The sequence below is a fragment of the Pteropus medius genome, unplaced genomic scaffold, assembly GCF_902729225.1.
Source record: "Pteropus medius unplaced genomic scaffold, Ma_sr-lr_union100, whole genome shotgun sequence".
NCBI lineage: Eukaryota > Metazoa > Chordata > Mammalia > Chiroptera > Pteropodidae > Pteropus > Pteropus medius.
The window spans coordinates 9,696,565-9,720,448 of NW_024340692.1; the positions used below are offsets into that span (position 1 = coordinate 9,696,565).

The 23,884-nt window shown below is 36.6% G+C and overlaps 1 protein-coding gene across 20 annotated transcripts in view; it reads left to right on the forward strand.

The window, feature by feature from the left end:
• The window catches only part of PTPRD (protein tyrosine phosphatase receptor type D), a 467,045-nt gene that overhangs the window by 312,234 nt on the left and 130,927 nt on the right, over positions 1-23,884 (forward strand). For 8 of the 20 annotated variants that reach the window (XM_039877795.1, XM_039878308.1, XM_039878028.1 and 5 more), the window contains 4 exons: positions 4,993-5,580; positions 6,016-6,116; positions 6,974-7,233; positions 21,289-21,379. In XM_039877795.1, coding sequence (XP_039733729.1) covers positions 4,993-5,580; positions 6,016-6,116; positions 6,974-7,233; positions 21,289-21,379 — 1,040 coding nt within the window. The remainder of the gene's footprint in view (positions 1-4,992; positions 5,581-6,015; positions 6,117-6,973; positions 7,234-21,288; positions 21,380-23,884) is intronic. The other 12 variants (XM_039877948.1, XM_039878314.1, XM_039878733.1 and 9 more) reach the window with 2 other exon arrangements.

A 23,884-nucleotide genomic window follows, 5' to 3' on the forward strand; every position in this document is an offset into this window, starting at 1 on the left:
TTAGAATTGTGGATCTTATTTATGTAGAGAATTATTTTGGAATTTTCATTCACAATTTCAGATCTTTATCAATGGAGACTTGAGTATTGAGGCAGGCAGGACTTACGATTTAGATGTCTGTACATTTTTCTTGAGACTTCCCCACTGAGCTGGGGTTCCAGGTGGGAGAATCCAGATTTATAATCCCTTTAAAAGAAAAGCTCTAGTTTTCTTTGTTGCCAACCTATTGTTTAAAAAGCATTCCCCAGTCATGGTTTATCCCCAGGCAATCAGTGAACACATTAATTTTTTTGTATACTATTACAAAAAAAATCCTTATATTATGTAACTATGACAAATTATTGCATTCATCACACAGATGTGAGCTTCTAATAAACCACAGTTACAAGGTTATTTAGTTATAGCTGCCACAGAGAATTCAGAAATTCTCAGGAAATTTTATTTTAATAGTAAAATTCTTGATTGTAGGATATATTTATGTATAATACATTATCCCTAAAGTCTATGAACAATCATATCTATGAAACAGAGTACTGGCCATAACTTAAGCAGTCCATGTAGGATTTAGGTAACCTGAGAGATGCTTTCAAATAAAATTTTCCCTTTTATGTTTCAATGATTATGACATTTTGTAGTTTCTCTGTTAATACTCCCATTGTTCTATATCCTTATAATTGGTCTACTGCCTGAAGTCTTGAGGTTTAAGGCAATCATCAAATTTGTTGGTTTGAGATTTTTTCTATATTTTTAAGTAAATTTCACTGCTGAGAAGCTATGTTTAAGGATGATAAAAAAGATGACTCTGACATGGAGAATTTGGAAGTAATAAACGTAGGCCAGTCACTTATGATCGTTTCTTCTTAAGTGCTAGGTTAAATTAAGGCTAAGTTTAAAGCTTATCGGGACTGAATGTCTTGGTTGATCTCCAGCAATTGCTATTGCTAAGAAGTAAAGGGCGGCATCACATATATACCATGTTTGAAGTCCTGAAAGATTTTTAAGATGGGAGAATGTAGTAAAGGAATAAGGAGAATTAAAAAAGGAAAGGGAGAAGAGATTTTATACACACACACAGACACACACACACACACACACACGGCATGACGTAAATTAGAGTTAGCTTATTTACTGTGCAGCTGGGCTCTCTCTATTCTTTCTAATATGTTCACTAAGACACTGCTAGGTATGGCCTCCAGGCTCTCCTGAGTATTAATTTAATACTCTTTCATCTTGCCAACTCTCCAGCTCCTACGATGGAGTAAGCAGAACCATTAATCCAACTGCTGTATGGCCTTTAAGAGTGGTCCACACAATAACCCTAGGCATCAGAAACTTTGAGTCAAGCTCCACATGCATATCATCTACTACACATCTTCATTTCCCCACCGAGAATATGCATTGATCAGAAGACATGGACCCTGCATTATCCATCTTTATTTTTCCACCCAAAAGGCTGTATGCCAGTATATAAGTTTTTCCACAAAGTAGATGGTAAATGTTTCATACACAGAGTTTCTAGAAATCAGAAATGAAATGGATTTCATTGCCAATATATGATTTGGAGAATTTCTTTTAAACATAAATGCAGTGTTGTAGACTCTCCTCATTTATTTTCCTTTTTTCTATCTGTTACTCCCTGGATGAAATATCACAACTGCCCTGAACCCTCACACCAATTTAAACTGATTCTATCCTTCACATACCGTGGTACTTTTAGTCATTCCCTTCATTTGGCTAGCCTCTCCTGAGGCAAGAACTTCGGAGTTCTTCCCTGAGCTACCTCAGCATTCATTTCCTCCTCAAATCCTTTACTTGTATATCTTGGGCTTCAAGACTGGTTGTGTCATAGTTTTCAGGCTTAAGGAAACTTCTGCCAGGGGAAAGAATGACTGCTGTAGGCTGAATGGAGAGCAGACTGAGATGCTCCTGACGCAGCATGGAAATTAGTAAGTCAGAACTCCTAGTCCTAAAGCATTACTTTGATCCCATGATTCCAAGCCCACAGCGTGTATATCCCTGAACAAGAAAGGGCATGCCAGCATCAAAAAAAGAAAAGAAAAATAAAAAGATCAAAAGATAGTAGTCCAGTCGAAGCCTTGACTACCACAGAAGAATATTTTACATTTTCATAAGGCCAGTGACCTTTTCTCTTAGAATTTACTGGCTTATTATATTTCTTCAAATTTATGCCACAGCAATATTATCAAGTGAAATACCAGATAATAAAAACATAATTTTATATGGCTGACAAATATTGGAATGCAACACTATTTGTGGTTTATATCAAGAAATTTAAAAGTGTTTTATTTATCCTACTTTACATGTATCTTATAGAAATAAGATGTAAAGATGTACAGTGTATGTAAAATTATTGAAACTAGAGCTTTAGAAAATTTTGATAAATATATTTAATAAAATATATTGTATCTGGAAAATGTTGAGAATTAATAGTTATGTTTCTACCCAATATTTTCAACTGGGTTTTATTTATTGAATGATGTATCCTCTACTGAAAGCCCTTTTTTTCCTCAGTGGAGTCTCAAGTGTTTAATCCTTGACATCATTGACATTTTAATGGGCATATCTTGTAAATGTTATGCACACATAAAAGGAAATTAAGGATGCCTGCCAATGTCTACATTAAAATGATTTTAAATGAAAATAATTTAAAATATCTTTAAAATTAAAATGCAGTAGTTACCCCTTATCTACGGGAGATATATTCCAAGACAGGCAGTGGATGCCTGAAACCACGGTTAGGACCAAACCCTACATATACTATGTTTTTTCCTATGTATACATAACTATGATAAAGTTTAATTTATAAATTAGGCATAGTAAGAGATTAACGATAATAATAAAATAGAAAAAGTCAAATACTATACTGTAATAAAAGTTATATGAATGTGGCCTCTCTCAAAATATATTGTACTGTACTCACCTTTTCACTTAAAGGAAGCACTTTATGAATTCTCTTTGGCATATCTAAATTGCCAACATCACTACTCTTGTGCTTTGAGGCCATTATTAAATAAAATAAGTGTTACTTGTACACAAGCACTGTGATACCACAGGCAGGTGATCCGATAACTGAATTGGTTACCAAGGGACTAATAGGTGGGAACTATTACAGTGTGGAGAAACCAGACAAAGAGATGAATCACATCCTTGGAGAGATGAAGTGGGATAGCTCAAGATTTCATCATGGTTACTTAGAACAGCACACAATTTAAAATTTATGAATTGCTTATTTCTGTAATTTTCTATTTAATATTTTCAGCCTATGGTTGATTGAGAGTAACAAACCACAGAAAATGAAATTATGGATAAAGGGAGACTACAGTAAATGGAATAATTCGAACACTCTCCAACTGTGACTGGGCTGTGTTTTGAGAGTTTCTTAGTTGATTGTAAAGATCTCTGGATGTGTATTTTCCTGAGAAACAATGAGTACACAATTTTTGACTTGGTTTGATTTGGTTCATAGGCCAACCCTCAACACACACACATATATAATGCCATTACAAACTTTAGGAAATATTCTTTCTATACATTATGGATTAGCTGAATTATATGAACTTACTATGAACCTACCCAGCATGTGAAATAAAACTATTACTTCATTGGTGAAGGACAGAAATATCTTAATGTGTTCCTGGTAAAGCATGCTACCACTAGGGTTCCACCTTTCTAAAATATATAAACGAACAGGATAACTAGGTCATTTCTGAGGTTAATATTGTGTGTATTGTTTCATCATCTTTTTATTGTTGTTTGCTTATTTTTATCTATGTCCCCATGATACTATTTTTAATTGTCTGATTCCCATTAGTGTAAGCTTTCCTGCCTTTCTATCATCTCTCTTCCCCTTTCTATTAACTTGGCTTAGTTTTGATTCTGGTGATAATGCTTCTTCGCCCTCTATCTTTGGACTATTCCTAAAGAAACATGGCTCTGTTGTGTTTATTTCTGTCCATCTCTGTGGATTCCAGGAATAATTGCTCTCCATTAAAAAAAATTACAGTTGTAATAATCTATTAAATGAGTAGATTAGAATTTTTCACATATCTGTTTTAACTTGAAAAGAAATAAGTTATATAATTATGGGAATTAGCCCCTGACTATAAAAGCTTAATATTCAGAATATTAATAATTATGATTAATATTGATGAAGTATAAAACTCGTGCTAAGATTTTTGCATTCATTTTCTCACTTAGTATTCACAACAGCAGTATGGGGTAGGTCTTAATGTAAGTCCCATTTTATAGATAAAGAACTTGATGTTGATGACTGGTATAAATGGTATAAACAAGAACTGCAAATTAGATCTACAGTGAGTCAAAACAATGTTATTTTGAACTGCTTTTTAAAAAAACTTATAAGCGGCATAAAAGAATAGTTAAGTGTTTGGGCTATGGATTCAGATGGACCTGAGTTTATATTATAGCTTGTTTTCTTATTACATGTCTGACCTTGCACAGTGTTCTCTCTTTCTGGGTTTTATTTTCTTCTGATAAAAAATGAAGATAATATCTAAGAACATATAGTGAGAAATGTAAATCAAATGAGATACTCCATGTAATGCTCTTAGCACAATGCCTGATACATTCCATGTAACCAATAATTAAATATGTTATAATTATTATTATTAGCTGTATCTAATTGGCTAACCTTTACTTGGATTCATTTCTCTGTGCCATGAACCTTCATGTGTGAAGGTATGAAATGTGAAGATATTAAAAACAGTTCCTTATATTATTATTTCATTTGTTCCTATTTTCATTATCAAATGTGTTCATTATCAAATTATGGTATCTCAACCAAGCTTAATAGAGAAGGAGCAAATTTCTGCACTAGTATAAAGACCAAGCATTGACTTTCTTTTAAGTAAAGAAATGGGAATGCCCACAGAATGGTATTTCTATTCAGCAGTGATTGGAATGCAAGCATCCACATAGGTTGATCTTACCACTCCATCCTGTGTGCTTCAGTTCCAGGGAAACCGCGGCTCCTGATTAACCATACTCAGATGAATACTGCTCTCATTCAGTGGCACCCCCCTGTGGACACATTTGGACCTCTTCAGGGCTACCGTCTGAAATTTGGCCGGAAGGATATGGAGCCACTCACTACTCTTGAATTCTCTGAAAAAGAAGATCACTTTACAGCTACAGACATCCACAAAGGAGCATCATATATCTTCAGGCTCTCAGCCAGAAACAAAGTGGGCTTTGGGGAGGAGATGGTGAAGGAGATTTCTGTTCCAGAAGAAGTCCCAACTGGATTCCCTCAAAACCTCCACTCAGAAGGCACCACTTCAACTTCCGTCCAATTATCTTGGCAGCCTCCTGTCTTGGCAGAGAGAAATGGCATTATCACCAAGTATACCCTTCTGTATAGGGATATCAACATCCCTCTTCTTCCAATGGAGCAGCTTATTGTTCCCGCTGACACCACTATGACACTCAGTGGCTTAAAACCAGATACCACATATGATGTAAAAGTACGTGCTCACACGAGCAAAGGGCCCGGGCCATATAGTCCCAGTGTCCAGTTCAGGACACTGCCTGTGGATCAAGGTAGGATTTGTCTGCTATGGCCTTCCTCCTTTAAAGGAATGTCGGTCTTTTGGAAATCAGTATTTTGAAGCTATAAATAACTGATCGACCCATTCATATTAATAGGTTCAGCAAAAGCAAAAAGGTAAAGTATATGAAACTTAATATGTTTTGGATGCCTTAGATTTCAGTTACACAATGCCAAGCAAGTCTGGCTGACAGCACCCCAATGTCCTCAGGTAAGGAAAACAAAATATAGTTGACTGAAATGGAGAGAAAGAAAAGATCTGTATGAGAATGAGGTATTTAAATGAATGCTCTGAACAGGTAGGCGAATCACACTTCTCTCTCTGATCGAAGTAGAAAGCATCTAGCTTAAACCCTGTGGTCCATGGTGGAAAAGGACAGGTCATGGTTTTTAGGAGTAGTTTAAATACACTGTTTTTTCTTTTCCAGCAGTGTTTGCAAAAAATTTTCATGTCAAAGCAGTAATGAAGACTTCAGTGCTACTGTCTTGGGAGATTCCAGAGAATTATAATTCTGCCATGCCTTTCAAAGTAAGTTCTTTTCTAATGCATAAGGAATCACGGGTAAAAGTGGAGGGGGCAGTTCACCTGGGTAAGTCACTTACAAAGCATAAAGGCTGCTGTGATTTGACCACACATACTTGCTAGTCTCATTCGTGGCTTTCACATAACACCCTAAGTCTGGCACTTTGGCAGTGTGACCTTTCCACTCTTAAGAGAAGGCAGGAGCTCAAACCCAGTGCTGGCCTTAGTTTGTAGGTCGCCTCCTATTCCTAAGTCGAACTTTTTACATCTAAGGTACTGCTTTTCTTTTTCTACCAGAAAATGAAATTTGCATGGTTTCTACTTATGTATAATGCAATATCCTGGGATTTAAAAAATGTGTTTACTGGCCTAAATTCTTTGCACATTTTAAACTCGAGTTGAGAGTTTAAACTCCTTTGAGAGAGACAGAGATGCTAGCAAGGAGCACAAGTCTGAAATAAGTGAAATAAAGAATAGAGAAACATTTTTGAAAGTTAAAATATGTTTAGGAACAGGAATGGAAACGTTTAGAAAAAAGATGTGGATAATATATCGAAAATCTGAATCACTTCTGCACTCATTTCATTTCTGTCACATACAACTGACAAGTCAAATATTGAAAAGTTATTGTGCATTTCTTTGTGTATTTTTGCTAGAGTTAGAAACATTATATCATTGTATAGAAAGAACTGAAATAAAAACTGATGCACTCTCTAGAATTTGTGAACACTTACAGGCTTAGGAATCATCCCATATTAGAATTGAGCTGACATGCATTTTCTATAAGCAAGTGCACATTAGTTTAGAAAATATGCATCGCCTCTCTGATAACCAAATCTCTATGATGGGTTATTCCACTCTAGATTCTTTATGATGATGGGAAGATGGTAGAAGAAGTGGATGGCCGAGCTACACAGAAGTTAATTGTCAACCTGAAGCCTGAGAAGTCATATTCGTTTGTGCTGACAAATCGTGGAAACAGTGCTGGTGGGCTGCAGCACAGGGTAACAGCGAAGACCGCACCAGACGTACTACGTACCAAGCCTGCCTTCATTGGGAAGACCAACTTGGATGGCATGATTACTGTGCAACTGCCTGAAGTACCTGTAAATGAAAATATAAAGTAAGTGGACTGAAGAGTTAGGGCTGCAGGATAGGAATGCCAGTAAGCAAAAAAGGAAAGTTAAATCTCAGTATTATAATGGTTATAAAGGAATATATTGTTGTACGTAAGGTAAAAGATTCTTCTGCCTAGGCTCACAGTTTTGTCATTTAAGTTCTGTTGCACTGTGTTCTGGCATTCATTACAACACAGGTTATCATTAATTTAACACTGGGTGTTTTCTGTGTTCCAGGAATAATATAACTTAGGGGAGATAGAAAAGCAAATAGAACATGGCCGTTACTATGAAGGAGTTTATGTCATAATATATAGAATAAGCTGAATGGTTGAATAACTAATATCTGGCAAAATATTATAATTGTTAGGAAGTCTTAAAAAGTATTATAAAGCTGAAAGAAATTTTAGGAAATTAGATAAACAAACATGGTATATGGCACTAATATTTTATACAGGTGCTGAAAGAGAGAAAGATAGAAAGATACAAGTTAAAGTTGTGAATGCTACTGGAAAAAACATGTAACTTAGAAAATGCAAGTTTTCTGGTTTGGATGGAGCACAGTGTATAAGCCAATGGGCCTGAAGTAGAAAATTAAATCCAGTTAATTCAGGAATTTGTTGGCTGTATATAGCTAGTTGATTGCAGCCAGTAGAAGAAAACAGTGTTTTCACTGAAGTGTACTAAGTATGAGCACTGTGGTAGGCCTGGAGAATAAAAAGGATGTGGTCTCTATCTTGAAAGAGCTTACCATAGAGTGGAGGATATAAGGAAGTAGATGTAATACGTGCTAACAGTGGAGTGATACTCTATCTTAAGAGCAAACCAGAATGGAATGGATCAAGGAAGTTTCTGAATTTAATCTTGAAGGACAAATAAGAGGGATACAAAAAATTAGAGTGAGAAGATTATATTTAAAGGCCCGTTAGTAAAGGAATCAAGTGATTAGGTAAGGCTGGAGCCCGGAGTGCCCATCTAAGCATGGTGGGAGAGGTATACAAGAGCCAACTTATGCTCAGAAGTCAGGATTAAATCCTGTAGACAATGAAAATTCATTAAAGGTTTTTATGCGGTAGTGTGGCATGGTACCATTTATATAATATCCAAGTTTCCTTTTTTCCATTTTAGGAAATGTTTATTGAGTGTTTACTGCCTGTTCGACACTGTGTTACACCCTGCTTGGGATAAGACTAGATCCTTCCTTATTTCTTCTGTCTCACATAATCAAGTTTAAATGAAACTCACTATGAAAGACTCGGAGGTCAAACCTCTTGGAGGTCAAGAGGCATTTATACATAGTTTATAGACCCATAGAGCCTATATGTTCAGTAGTAAGCTGACTTGATTTAGGACAGTTCTTAGAGAACATCGCTCCTAAAGGTGTATGTTGGAGGAATTAGAGCAACATAGTGAGAATTGGTGGGAATTCATCACACAGTTAGTTGATGCTAGGCAAATAAAAAGATTCTGAAGTACAATGGTGATGATATAACTAGAATGAAGAGGCAAACCAGAGCAATAGTACAGTAGGAATAGGTAGCTATTTTAATGAAGGAATTGAGGCAGACAGAAGCCTCATAGATGGAGTCTGAGCTTGGATAACAAAGTGAATGATGCTGCCACTCATCCTAAAGGTTTTAAAAAAAGAAAAATCGAGGAAATTGAGTTTAATTTTGTATATGTTGTACATTGTGCTGTCAGTAAAATATCTAGTTGGAGACATGGGCTTAAAAAAATAGAAATAAAGATAGACATTTGAGGATCGTTAATGGAGCAACAATGGTTTTATGGGAGGAGATAGACTCACCGAGACAATGAGGTGGAACTATGAAGCAAAAGGCTAAAAGTAAAGGTCTCACTAGGAAGAAGAGAGCAAATAGAAGACACAGAGTAGGGATCATTAGAAAGTTAGGAAAACTGAGTCAGGGTCAGAGCAAAGGAATTTTTAAGAAAGTAGGTACAGTGAGAAATTTCCAACTCCAGAAAACTTCAAGAGGGTGAGTGAAAAACAAGCCATTAAGAACGAAAATTATAAACAAGAAGTTTTAAAATTGTGCCATTTATGAAATTTCGGAAAAAGTGATAAATTTGGGCACTTTAGACTCAGCCAAAACAATCCTTCCTGAGAAAACTTTGTTATTTATTTGATAAAATAATTGGCAAATTTCAACCAGATGATGGAATTTCTAAAAGATTACTAAAATAAATTCACTGAGTAATAAGTTCTCTATTTTTGTTCACTCGTCTTTTTATAACATTCAGTTTTTTATAAAACTGAAAATGAGAATGGAATATTAGTACAATTTTTATCCTAACACAATTTAACATGAATATGAGGTTATATTTATTCACTGATTTATTTAAATATTCTGTTGATATTTTTTTGATCTTCCCCCATAGTGCCAGGCAATGTTTCAGGGATTTAGTAGAAATAACATAGACTTTTTTATTGCTCTTATACAACACGGTTAATTGTACAATTTGGACAAGTAAAAGTTCAGTCAAAGTGGAGTCCTTTGATACCAAAGATTAGAAAAATAGTGGAGGCCACAAGAGAGGTTCCCAATCTCCATTTACTGATTCAGGGATCCTGGAGAAAGTGACACTTAAGCTGAGGTTTAATGAATGAAAAGAAGTTATCTGATACATGGCCATGGGTGTGGGGAGACACCATTTCAAACAGAAGAGAGCATAATGCGGAAACAAGATAAAGACTAGTCTACATCTTCTCCATCCATTAAGACTTTTTAGTTGCCATTCAATGAACGTAAAGTCTATACACACTATATTGCCAGTGCTAAGTCTAGGAATAGAAAGATGACTGAGATAAAGCCCTAATTTACAGTGGAAGAACAGATACAAGAAAAAGATAATGTGAATATAATATGGTGAGCACTGTCAGGTACTGTAGAAACATAAGTATGGTTTTAGCTCAACTTTGATGTCAGAGGAGGTATCTGAAAGGAGCTAATATTTAATCTGAGTGTTGAAGGATGAGTAAGATTTAAAAGTAAAATAGTTGCAAACACTGAAAGAACAGGGAAAAGATATGGACTATAAACTCAATCCATTCAAAAACATGTACTGTCTTCAGGGAAGGAGCAGTCGAAATAAGAAAATAGTATAGTATATTCTGCAGTATTTACTATTAGTTTTCAAGACTTCATTTAAATGAAAAAAATTATCTTTAATGGACATTTATTTACCCAATCGGCTTGGTAGAATGTGTTAGAACCTTTGGGAAATGGTGTTTTAGTCCACTGGTGGTAGACTTTTTTTCATTTTCCAACTTCTGAATATTGCAGAATATAGTCTGTATTTTAGTGTTTTTCTTTAGCTTGTTCAATTTTTCTTTTTGTTTTATTTATGTACTTCCTCCTATATTTGAAGTAGGAATCATAAAAAGGGTAAAACATTAGTAACAAAGGAAGGAGAACATTATGAAACAGAAAAAGAAAGCAAACTTTGTGTCATAGAAAAAAAATTATATTCTAGAAATGAATTAAGATTCTCAGAAATATATTCTAGTCACTCTGGGGAAAAGAAAAGAGCAAAGACTAAACTAGAAAAGTACTCAAGTAGGAAATGTATCAGAACTATAGGAAATGAAAAAGCAAATCTCCAGTTAGCAAAAGAAAAAAAACCTAGATAATTTATATTTGGAGGGCTGTTACAAGTATAATAGCATAACATTACCCATCCTTTCTTCTAGACTAGTTCATGTGACATGGTCAAATATTACAGGAAGCTGTGTGCCATGCTGTGCCACTTCTAGTAACTGGCAAGTTTAGAAATCAGAGTGGAAAGTAGAGTTTGGAATGCAGATTCAACAAATGTTGAATATTTGTGGGTGAAATGAGGGAAGGAAACAATTGATTCCAGAGCTGTGGGGCAGGTTGCTTTTATTTAGGTGAAAGCTATCCAGAAAAAGACTTCTTAATTTGTTTTCTAGCGAAATGCAGTTTTGGTGATTGATGAGCTATTTTGTTTATCAGCGGAAACCATGCCTTTCTCATTTCTGGCCAAGATAATCGGGAAGGTTTTGATTACTACCCCTAATTCCTCACCACTTAAGAATAAATCTCTCTTGTAAATGTAATGCAGACATAGCTCCTTGCTTATCCATTCGTGTGTGTGTGTGTGTGTGTGACGCGTGGTACAGAAGCAGAGGCGCACCCTCAGGGAAAGGCTGAATTTCTCATGAAACAGTTTGTGGGTACTGCAGGTCGTGGTACCAGGAATTTTGTGGTGCTTCAGCCTTCTATTTGAATACATTTAGGAGGCAGAGCACCAGTGAGGAAATCTAGCCAGGCCACTATTCTTGAGAAGCAAATTGTGGTCACAGAGAGAACTTCTATGACTTTATAGAGCAGGATTTTACTCTGGATGGTAAGAAAAAAATAAATGTACCAAACAGATTGTATTAAGAGAAAAAGCTGCCGGAAAGCACCAAATATAAATTTATTTTCTAGTAACCACTTTATATTTAGAAAAACAGAAATGAAGAATAGTGTCTTATGAAAATTTAAATTTTTTTAGTCTTACTGATTTGGCTTTCAGATTCTCTACTTTAAAAAAGATACTGTTGGAAGCATGGCTTATAAAGCTGCTTCATAAAATTTGTGTCACCACTATTAACAGTTTATTGAATTGATGTATTAACGATTTAATGTTTAATGAGATATTATCCATCACATGTTGTCAGCTGAAGTCTTAAAAGCTTAAATTTGCTTTATAATGTACCGAAGATATTAGAGTAGTTTAGTTAAGCCTCACAATAACCCTGTGAGGTCAGTATTCTTCTCCCCATTTGCAGGTGAGTAAAATGAAGCCCAAAGTCTCTAAGCAGCCTGGCCAAGATCATATAGTTGATATAATAATAGTTAATAGTGACAAAGGTTCTTACTAGGTGCTGGTCAAAGGACATTGCACATCTTAACAAATGTGATCTTCACAAGAAGAATGCTTTTCATTTTATAGCAGAGAAAGTTTCCAGGAGAGCTAACTTGTTCTGGCAACACGGTAGCAGAACCAGAGAAGCAAGATTCGAATGATGCAGGCAGTCTGGCTTCGGAGCCCACATATTGATCCATGGTTATAGAATTTATTGGCCAAGCAAGGAGAGTTTTTTTCTAGGACAACTGCTCAGTAATTAAGAATTCCGTGACAAGTAGGCATCAACAGAACTGTCCCAGACAAACCTTGGTACCAAAAGTAACCAGGTACATATGCATGGCCATAGATCATGGAAATGGATAAATGTCATGGTGCAATAAAGTCAGCACTCTGCTGTAAGAATTTCGAAAATGTCCTGGTGAAAATGGCGGAGTAGGTAAACACTGTGCTCGCCTCCTCTCACTCCACATCAAAATTACAACTAAATTACAGGACAGCCAACATGAGGAGTTTCCTTAGGTCTAGCTGAACAGAAGTCCTACAACTGGGGACACACAGAAGAGGCCACTTTGACTTTGGTAAAAGGATTGGAGAAATGGAACGGGCTAGTCCCAAACCTGCATGTGGCTGTTGAGAATCAGAAGGTATATGTTGGCTGCGAAAGTCCCCCCAGAGGAGTGAGGGGTCCCGGTCTTAGACTGGGCTCCACAGCCTAGGATTCCAGTGCCAAGAACAAAAGTCCCTACAAGTTCTGGCTGTGAGAAACAGTAGAGATTGTAAACTAAAGACAGAGAGCCACTGGAGTCACAGACATTCTTCTTACTCGCTGATAGACACTCGCTCTGAGCTCCAGCATTGGTACAGTGGATTGAAAGGCACCGGGGACATACAGGGAGGAACTGGGTTGTCTGGCTTCAGGGTGAGGGCTGGAGGAGCAGCTTTTTCTCCCAGATAGAAGTGCTGGCAGAGGCCATTGTTTCTTTGTTGAGCCCTACCCCCTCCAGATGTGAAGATGCAGGTGGCCACCATATTTAAGTCTCCCTCAACCTGGCTAATGCTGGCCACCCCACCCTGGAGATCCCTGAGACCCCACCCCTCTTAACCTGAGAGCCCACCCAAGCTGCTTGCAGTGGCTTTTCCATACAAATGGCCTGTCTTGGCTCATGCTGCAGACTTTTCTAAAATCTCTCAAAGGTTCAAAAAACCCAAACAAACAGCATCTGGTCTCAACATGCCCCACACCTTTTGTTAAGCAGCCCCAAACCCGGCACTAGTGGCAAGACATAAACTACAGCTAAACTTAACCTTTCCCAGGAGGCCCTAAGATGTAACACACCAAATGGATGGCTTCAGATGGTGTCAGAACACCACCTAAAACTGCATCAGAGGACAACACACCCAAAGAGCAGAAAAATCAGGCACCAGAGCCCTGCTAAAGTGAATCCTACTTCATCAGGTCAGCTCCTGCACAACGGCTCCTCCACTGAGGTCACAGCCAGTCCTCTAAATCAATCAGTCTGAGGGTCAGTCCTTCTCATTGATGTGCAAACAGCAACCAAAGCTCAGCTACAATAGGAAGGCACACACAACTCTTACAAGGGACACGCTTGTAGCACCCAGGTAGGGACCACGGGACGACTCCGCCACCGGGCCCCACAGACATCTACATAAGGCCATTCTAAAACCAGGAAACATAGCAGCCCTACCTAATACAAAGAAACAAACACAGGGAGGCAACAAAATGGGGAGACAAAGAAACATGTCCCAAATGAAAGAACAGAACAAAGCTCCACAAGAAGGACTAAACAAAATGGAGACAAGCAATTTACCAGATGTAGAGTTCAAAACAGTGGTTATAAGGATGCTCAGTGAACTTAGGGGGAAAGTGGATGAACTCACTGAGAAATTTAACATTGAGACTGAAAACATAAAAATGGAGATTGAAACCATGAAAAAAGAACCAGTCAGAAATGAAGGATACAATAACTGAAATGAAGACTACATTAGAGGGAATCAAATGTAGATTAGCTAAAGCAGAGGATCAAATCAGCGATTTAGGAGATAAGGTAGCAGAAAACACCTAATTGAAACAGCAATGAGGAAAAAATAATTTAAAAATGAGGGTAGTTTAAAGAGCCTCAGAGACAACATCAAGCATACCAACATTCTCTTCTCCTTCTGGAGCTGAAAACATATTTGAAGAAATAATGATGGAAAACTTCCCTAACCTGGCAAAGGAAATAGACATACAAGCCTGGGAAGGTCAGAGAGTCCCAAATGACAGCAGTCCTCAACCTTTTCGACACCAGAGACCGTTGCTCCTATGAGAATCTAATGCCTGATGATCTGAGGTGGAGCTGAGGCAGTGATGCTAGCGCTGGGGAGCAGCTGCAAATACAGATGAAGCTCAGCTCGCTCTCCCACTCTTCACCTCCTGCTGTGTGGCCTGGATCCCAGCATGTCTCGGACTGGTATCAGTCCATGGCTCAGGGGTTGGGGACCCCTACCATACAGGATGAACCTAAGGAGTCCACACCAATACACATCATAATTAAAATGGCAAAGATTAAAGACAGAGAATCTTAAAAGCAGCAAGAGAAGAGCAATTAGTTACCTACAAGGGAGCACCCATAAGACTGGCAGCTGATTTCTCAACAGAAGCTTTGCAGACCAGAAGGGTTTGACATGAAATATTCAAAGTGATGAAAAGCAAGGACCTAAAACCAAGACTACTCTACCCAGCTATCATTTAGAATCAAAGGACAGATAAAAAGATCTTCTCAGACAAGAAAAAGCTAAAAGAGTTCATCACCACCAAACCAGTATTACAGGAATATTAGAGAGATTTCTTTAAGAAGAAGAAAAAAAAAGAAAATATATGAATGATAAAATGGCAGTAACTATATATCTATCAATAATTACTTTAAATATAAATGGATTAAATGTTCCAATCAAAAGATAGATTGACTGGATAAGAAAATAAGATACTTATATATGCTGCCTACAAGAGACTCACTTCTTATTGAAAAACACACAGACTGAAAATAGAAGGATGGAAAAAGATATTTCATGAAAATGGAAAATACACCAAAAGAAAGCTAGAAGAGTAATACTTATATAAGACAAAATCGACTTCAAAACAAAAGCTATAACAAAAGACAATGAAGGACCCAGAAATGCCACTTCTGGGTATTTATCCAGACAAACCCCAAAGACTACTTTGAAGGGACATGTGAATTCATGAGTTCATTGAAACATTATTTACAATAGCCAAGCTATGGAGGCAACCTGGGTGTCCATCAATAGCTGAATAGATAAAGAAGAGGTGGTACAAATATTCAATGGAATATTACTCAGCCATAAAAAAGAATGAGATCTTGCCATCTACAACAACATGGATGGACCTAGAAGGCATTGTGCTAAGTAAAGTAAGTCAGAGAAAGACAAATGCCATATGATTACACGTACATTTGGAATTAAAGAACAAGATAAACTAAACAGAAACAGAGAACATTTCAGTGGTTGCCAGATGGGAGGGAGGTTGAGGGTGTTGAATGAAAAGGGGGAAGAGATTAAATTTGTAAGTACAAATTTGTAGTTACAACATAGTAATGGGTCTGTATAGTGTAGCATAAGGACTATAATCAATAATATCATAATAACTGTATGGTGTTAGATGGGTACTAGATTTATCGGGGTGATGGCTTCACAAGTTATATGTCTAATCACCATGTTTTTTACACTTTAAATGATTATAATATTGTATGCCAACTGGAAAAAAATTTAAATTATTTTAAAATCCTAAAAAAAAAGAGAGAATTTAGATGAGAGGAAAAGGGAGAAGCTTCCCACAGGTCAGTATTACTTGGCACTTTACAAGTGAGGAAAATGAGGCTTAAGATAAGTAATTTGTCTGACAACACAGCTAAAAAAAAATTGAAAACCTCAATTTAAACATATAAACTAGAAAGAGCATTCAACCTGCCTTTTTTCCCAATGGTAAATTAATTTGATTTAAACAATATATACCCAAATGACTATAGCAAAAAAAAAAAAAATCAAAAGTTATGAAAGGAATGACATTCATCATTAAACCCTGAGACAGATTTTGACCTCCCAGTTAAATGAGTTTGAGAACGTTAATACAGACTGCTAATACAAAAATCCTGGCTGAATTTGAAGTGGGACTGCCACAAAGACCAGAGTTTGCCTTCCCATATAATTATATGGAGCTGAGCCCCTTGATGATAATGTATTAAATACAATTAGTAAAACTTTACTTAATATAATTAAAATTCTGAAGGTTAGGTTTAACTTATCTAATTAAATCTAATATACTGGGAAAACATAGCTTACTTTATAAGTTGTCAAGGGCTTTTCAAATATATTGATTCTGAAGTTATTTCTTTTTCTATTAGTTTAATTGTTAAAGTCTGTGTTGAAAGAGGTGTTTTGAGCCTAAATTCTAGGCTTCAGTAAGATCAACAAAAAAAGTATAAAGTTTAATTTTATTTATATATAAAACTGATATAGTTCCAAAAGCAATTTATTTTTTTTTATTTCAACAGAGTTTTTTTAAGTCACATGATTTGATCAAAAACTGGACTAGGTGAGTCTAAGCTCAATAGAGAAAGTTAGGAAAGGAAAATACAATACAAGCATGAGACAATGGAATCAGACTTGAGTGATGGCAGTTGAGATGGCAGAGAGGTGAGAACACTACAGAAAGTGTTTGGAAGTTATAGGACTTGGTAGTAGGATGGGTATGAGGGAGGGAGAGAGTAAAAGCAGATTGTCAGTGGAAACACCCAGGTTGATGGTATGTATAGTAAAATGGATCGTGGTATGATATTGGAAGAGAATTTATTTCGAAGGCTTTTTGTTTGGTTTTAATCACAGTAAATGTGAGGTACTTTTGTGACATGGAAATGGTGACATAAAGCTAGAATTGAATAAACTTATAGAGTTCAGAAGAGTATTCTGGGCTGAAGATATGAATCTGTAAATATCTTGTATATAGGTAATAAGTGCTGCTTCGAGCTGGATGAGATCACCTAAGAAGAAGAGAGCAGTGAAGAGAAGTCCTTGGTCAAAGCCTTGAGGAATGCCACCATTTAATAGCTGGGTAGCAGATAATAAATCCTGCTGATGAAGTAAGGTTAAAGTGATATAAGTAGAAAATAAGGATAGTTGGATACAGAGAAAAGGCTGAGAATGTTTCATGGAGGGTCTTATCAACACTGAGATTCTGCTAAGGGATCAGCAAAGAAGAAGGTCAGAAATTCTCCTTTTGATGTAACGTTACTGAGGTTACTGAGGCCCCTGGCAAGGGCAGTGAGGTGAGCTGATGAGGCAGGAGCTACAGCATAGTCAGCCAGAAAATGAGTGGAAGATGGGTAAATGAAGAACAGCAAGAACACACAGCTCTTCTCAGAATTTGGGCAGCAATGGGTAGGAAAGAGAGAGAATAATGACTGGAGTGGGATGTGGTCTGTCTTATTTTTTTTAAATGGCAGCTATTTATGTAATGGATGGGATCTGATGGGGAAGGAGAAGTTGAGATAAATGAGAGAAAAGGGGTGTGGTATATGGTAAACTTCCTAAGAGAGTGAGATGTTGCGACCCAATTCAAGAGAGCAATTAGCTTTAAAAAGTAGAGCCAGTCCTGCCGTGCCCAAAGGAGAGATTATTGTTGTGTACAGATATAGGTAGGCTTGTAGTTGGTAGATAGAAAATGAGAGAATTCTTGTCTGAAGATTTTTATTTTCTCTGTGCATAAGAGATAAGGTCATCATATAGTGGGGAGGTAGGGAGGTTCAAGATTTGTGGCCAAGGAAGAACATTAGAAAAAGTTATCATGTCAAATGGAAGAATTAGGTAACTGAAGAAGTTGCGGTAGATTGCCAGGCAGTTTTGAAGGCTTATCTGAGTTTGGTGATCATGAATTTAAGGCATTATTGTGCCCTGTGCATTATTTCTCAAGTCGTATCCAGCCCCTTGGGTTTAGGTACAGAGAAAGGCAATCATAGGTTTTGGGCTAAGGTCAAATAGATGATGTTGTCTTTGGAAAGGAAGAGTTTACGAATATGAGAGCCCTGTTGGGTCATGGGCTAGCCCTAGGAAAGAAACTCCAAGCCTGACTCTGAGGTTCATGGGTGGAGGAAGAGGAATGAATAAACAACCACCACTTGAAAAGTCTATAAGGGAAGCAGTATCCTTGGGGGACAGCTATGTTTTAGGAAAGACAAACACATGGGTGTTTACAAAGCCATAGTTTCAGAGAACATGGTTGAAATGTATGAACTGAGACCCAGGCAAGACTTTCTATAATATGGTGTTCCAAACTTCCAGCACCCCATTTTTTCAATGGACAAGAGCTGCTTTGAAGCAGGCTCCACTTTGACTGCTCTAGATGAATGCTTTAGAGATCAGTGGAAAGAGAAGGCTATGAATATCTAGCCATACTGTTAGTTAATCGCTGAGGGGGAGTCTGTTCAATTCTTATACCAACCGCAAGTAATATGAATACTTGGGGAGTGCTGCTGAAGAACAGCTTCTTTTTTCGTGTACAAGAATGGCAACTCAGAGTATGAAAGGAGAAAGAAAAATTAAGAAAATTCATCAACTTAACCTTGATTTACAAGATTCTGAATAAGGACAACGGGAGCTCTATGACAATGTGCATTATCATCATTTTAGGCAAAGAGAACCAGTCCTGACTTTGTGCAATTGGTAGAGAGAAGCATGAGGTTCCCTGACAAGTGTGTTTATCAAGTACAGCTGCAGTGTTATTTTGTACGCTCAGTTGCATCCCCTGTCACTCTTCTCCATGCTCATTTAACATGATGGACTTGTTTAGCAAATCCTTCAGGTGGTGGGAGGACAGGAAGAGGAGGAAGCTTACTCTGGATCATAAAACAAAAATACTAGCCTCTCTCATACACCCTAACTCTTCCTTCTCCTCATCCTCCTTGATTATCATCATTATTTGTAGGAAAGAAAATAAATGGCTGAGTGATATGATCCTGTGAGTCTGTTGATTACTTGCTCAGAGCACCATGGAGAGAGAGTTCTGGTATAGTCTTCTGGTTTGACTTGAATTTTTGATTAGGGAGAAAAAAATGTTTGTCAAGTTCTTTAACTAGCATCTCAGGGAATTTCACTTTGTGCTACTTAATAAGGTAGTTTGGATGCGTTTCTCCCATTTTGGTGGTCAGTACTAGCGAACAGCAGAATGTGGCATCTGTTTAGTGCTGTGTGCCACACATTGTGCTAAACATTTTGTATTTATTTGTTATATTTCTCCAAAATAACAGTCTGGTGTTATATATACCTTAAATTTTCAGAATATTTAGAGTTGTTAAATGATCAGCCTAAGATCATTAGTGGCAGAGCCTCAATTTGGGGCCAGATTTATCTCCAGATGCCACATTTTTCACAACACTCTAGGGTAGCACTATTCAACAAATATAATGAGAGCCACATGTGAAATTTTTAATTTTCTAGCTGCTATAGTAAAGCACAAAGGAAGATGAAATTAATTTTAATCACATTTAACCCAATGTATCCAGAATATTATCATTTTAACATATGATCACTATTAAAATTATTACCAAGATATTTTACTTTCATTTTTCATGGTATTTGAAATCCAGTGTCTTTTATTATTAGAGCACATCTCAATTTAGACTAGCCACATATCTCGCACTCCACAGCCACAACTGTTACTGGTTACCATACCGGACAGTGTCGCTCTAACTCTGTTTACGGTTAGAATTCTTTATCATAGGAGGTTTGCTGAGTTTATTACAGGTTTTGCTTTGAGATAAGTAGAAAGAGGCCTACCTGTGTGCACTATTGGTCTCTGTGATATAATGTAATATAAGGTTGTTAGTGCCCATCCTGCCGTCCCTTTCTCCTGTATGGCAGCCTTCTCTTTTAAAGAGGTGGCGGGTGAGAGAGAGAGAGAGAGAGAGAGAGAGAGAGAGAGAGATAGAAAGAGTGTGTATGTGTTTGTGTATGTGTGTATGTGTATTTTCAAAATAAATTTCTATGAAATTTATGGAGTCCTTAATAAATACTTTATGATACAGAAGAAATGAATCAACAGCCACAAAAACAAGTCAGACTGTTGTCAAGGTTAAGATACACATAGGTGTCTATCTCCTTACTATCCGATTTTACTGGGGCAATGATTTAATCTCTCTGGATTTGTCTTTGTCTGTTACCTGTTCTTATAGGATTTTTTAGAGAGAAAAGTGAAATTATCTATTCAATATAATACCTGGAAAGTGAGAAGTGATCAGTCTGTTAGCCATGACTTTCGTACAAAGTCCTCACATAGTTACTAGCAAAAATCAGTATGAGCAGAGTCCCTAACCATGAACACAAGAGCAGGGTATACACTCTATGGAAGTTACAAAACAATTTTCCAAATAAGCCATATCTCTTTTTGGACAGGTAACTTTATACATGGCTTAAATTTTAGTTGACCATTCCCAGTTGGAGAACCAGTTACTTTTGTCTCTTCCTACAGATATATTATATTGCAATCTATTTTGAAGGCCTTTCGGTAGTGCTTGTCTCCAAATTTCTGGCGCACTTACCTTTAGGTTTACAATTTGATGGGTAGAAAGGAAGGGGAGTTCTTTTATATCTTTATATAATTGTTGTGAGATGAGTAATTTTTTTGCTTTTAAATTTTTATCCAAATAAGTATTTTAGGGGTATGTAAACAAAATTATCATCATCATCATATAGGCATTGTATAAACTAAGAGTCATTTTTATTATGCATTGCCCTTTAAAAAATTATAAATTGAAAATATTTGGTGCGGCAGCTCGTGTTGGTAGATTTCAATATACCAACCTCGTATGTGTCCAGCAACAGGGTCCTGACAAACTGCTCCTGCTCTGTTTGTGATAGCTAATAAAGACCAGTCAGCCATGGTGATATGACCATATAAGATCTTTGAAGTCACGCATAAATGTCTATCCATGTTGTTTTTAAAATTGAACAAACAGGTGGTTGTCATTGATGGACAAGTCATTCCATCTCTGTAATTTGCCTTCAGTCTCAATCACTGGTCTGTGGAAGATTTAAGAATATATTCATTTTCTTTTCTCTCTGAACCAAACTCATTTTGTCTATCCATTCTTATGCAGAGGTTACTACATAATAATTGTGCCTTTGAAGAAATCTCGTGGGAAATTTATCAAGCCATGGGAGAGTCCAGATGAAATGGAATTAGATGAGGTAACTATGTCATTGTTGGCTGTGTCTTTCATTAGTTATTTAATTTATTAAACACTCTCCTTCCTTCTAGAGAGACTTTTCAACATCCAGGCCAGGTGCTGACTTCTGCATGGCTGGCTGGTCAGATGGTTCAGTGTTATGGACATGTTAACCTCTAGGGATCCCAACCAAGAGCCTTTTGCTTTAATGAAAAGATATTAAGCGCAATAAAGCTTACAACTTGTCTAATCTTCATTGGCTTTAATATTTTGCCCCTTGCCGCTTGTAAAATATGTTGCAAAGGTGTGAAAGATGAAGTGAATTGTCAGCAAAGACTTAATCACCATTGTTATGAATTCCAAGGTCCACTTCGTTACTGCAACAGTAGCTGTGGCTTTTATAATTGCTAAATTGTAACACATACCAGAGTTCTACATTTGATCTACTGTGAGTTCTACATTTGATCTACTATGTGTTCAGTTTCTCTCAGAATTATGCAGATTAGCATGCGTTTGCCTTATTCTATATTCTGTAGGATTTCACAATCAAAAACGCACTTAACTGCAGGAGCAAACAAAAGAAATCACAAAATTCAACCAAGGAAGAAATGTGGAACAAACAATAGAGCAAATACTAAATCAATATGATTTTAATTTCTAAAATCTTACCACAACAGTAGGTGCATTTTAATTGATACTCTTTTTACAGAAAGAACTTTTGTTTTTGTGAAAGTTAATACACAGTATGGAGAACAAGACCTAATTATTACATGCCTCTAGTTGATGAGAAAGTTATGATCAAAAGTGTTAAGCCAGATTCCCTGAGGACCACAGCAAGTTAATGGGGTTCACGTTTTTGAAATACAGGAGCAACTTTGCTATTTTAACATGATGGTGGTTTGAATCAGTTCAGAAGGCAAATAAAAAAGGCCCCTACTGGGGGAAATGTGAGATTTTAACTTATTGGGTTTATTTATAACATGGGCCACATATTATAGCCCAATCTGTTATTTCTAGGTATTTTCTCAAATTAGTGCAAACTGTGCAAGGAAAAGCAGAAATTCCCTGACTGCATTATGGGGAAGTGATGTTTATTTCATAAATATTTGCTCTAAGGAGATGGCAATCTGTTGACTTCTCTTGGCGGACATATGTCATCTCTAGAAGTATGATTCATCACTCACTTCATTTATCTGAGTTGAACTTGATCAAGTTGAGAATGGGAGATGAGTTCAAGGTTAAAACTATGCTTTTGTATCACTGTTTAGTGATTAGATGAGCATTGGAAGACTGTAAAATGGGACACCATTACAACAATGTTGTCAAGTAATTTATGTTATAATTGTTTTTTCTGTTGATAATAAAGATACAAACCACTTTTCTGTGATGTTAGAGGAATAGCAATCTTTAATCTGAATGTGCAAAATGATTAGCTGGCCTGGAAATATTTTAAAACAAGTCATGTTTTTTACTTGGAACTGACTAATCAGTTAATCCTGAGATATTCCTTATTATTCTAATCAGTTCCCAGCTGAATTATAGAATTAAGTTAGAATTGAATTTAAAATACAAAGGCAACTTGTAGAATCTATGAATCTTTCTACTTATTAAAAAAAAGTTTTCAAAGAACTAAGATCTGGCCAATAATGACATCAAATACTTTTAAATAATAAACTTTCCTTAAATAATAAACTTTCCTTAGAGCCATTTGGTGGTAAGTAATAGGAAACTGACTCTCTTTTACAGTCAGGTTTTAAACCTCCAAAATGCGCGGCAATGCTAATGGATTAAAGTATAGAGCTATATGACATTGAACTTTCTTGCAATTAAATTCTATGGGTCTGTGCCGCTGATTCTCATAACAAAGGGTCATTTTAATCATCCTTCGAGTTGTGGTGCATTAATCTGTATGAGAGTTTGATAAAGAACATTTATTAATTCAGAAATTTTGGGTCAGGATGGGTTGTTACCCACTTTTCTTACTGATATAATTGAGACCACTCTGTAGAATTAATGGTGGAAGAAATAAGATATGCATTGACTGGAAAATTAAAATTATTTCTGATAAAAAACCAAAGCCCTTGATATATCTTCCGGAATTACCTCTAATATATCTTGTAACTATTCTGAAGGGGAACAAATGAAAGTAGGCTATGGCCTCACTTTATGCTTATTCATCGAGTTTCTGATCCCTACAGACAGTTTTACATTTGTTTTTTCGTTTGTTTTTTTCTACCGTGGATAATAAAAGCATTGCAGGAATGTTATCTATAGCTTAGTACTGCCAGGTTTGACAAAGCAGTGTTCCTCTCTCAAATGTACTTGACCAAGTGATTTTTTTTTTTTTTTAGAAAGACCTATAATTCAAATTGTTAAAATCAAATCATCGAAAAGAATGGTGGCCTAAGGGGATTTCCACATGTATGCCTCACATCTAGGCCCATAAAAAACGGAAAGAGGCTTTCTAAACAGAGTCAGTCTCAATATTATTGTCTGAGCTCATTTATCCTTTGTCTGGAGATAATTT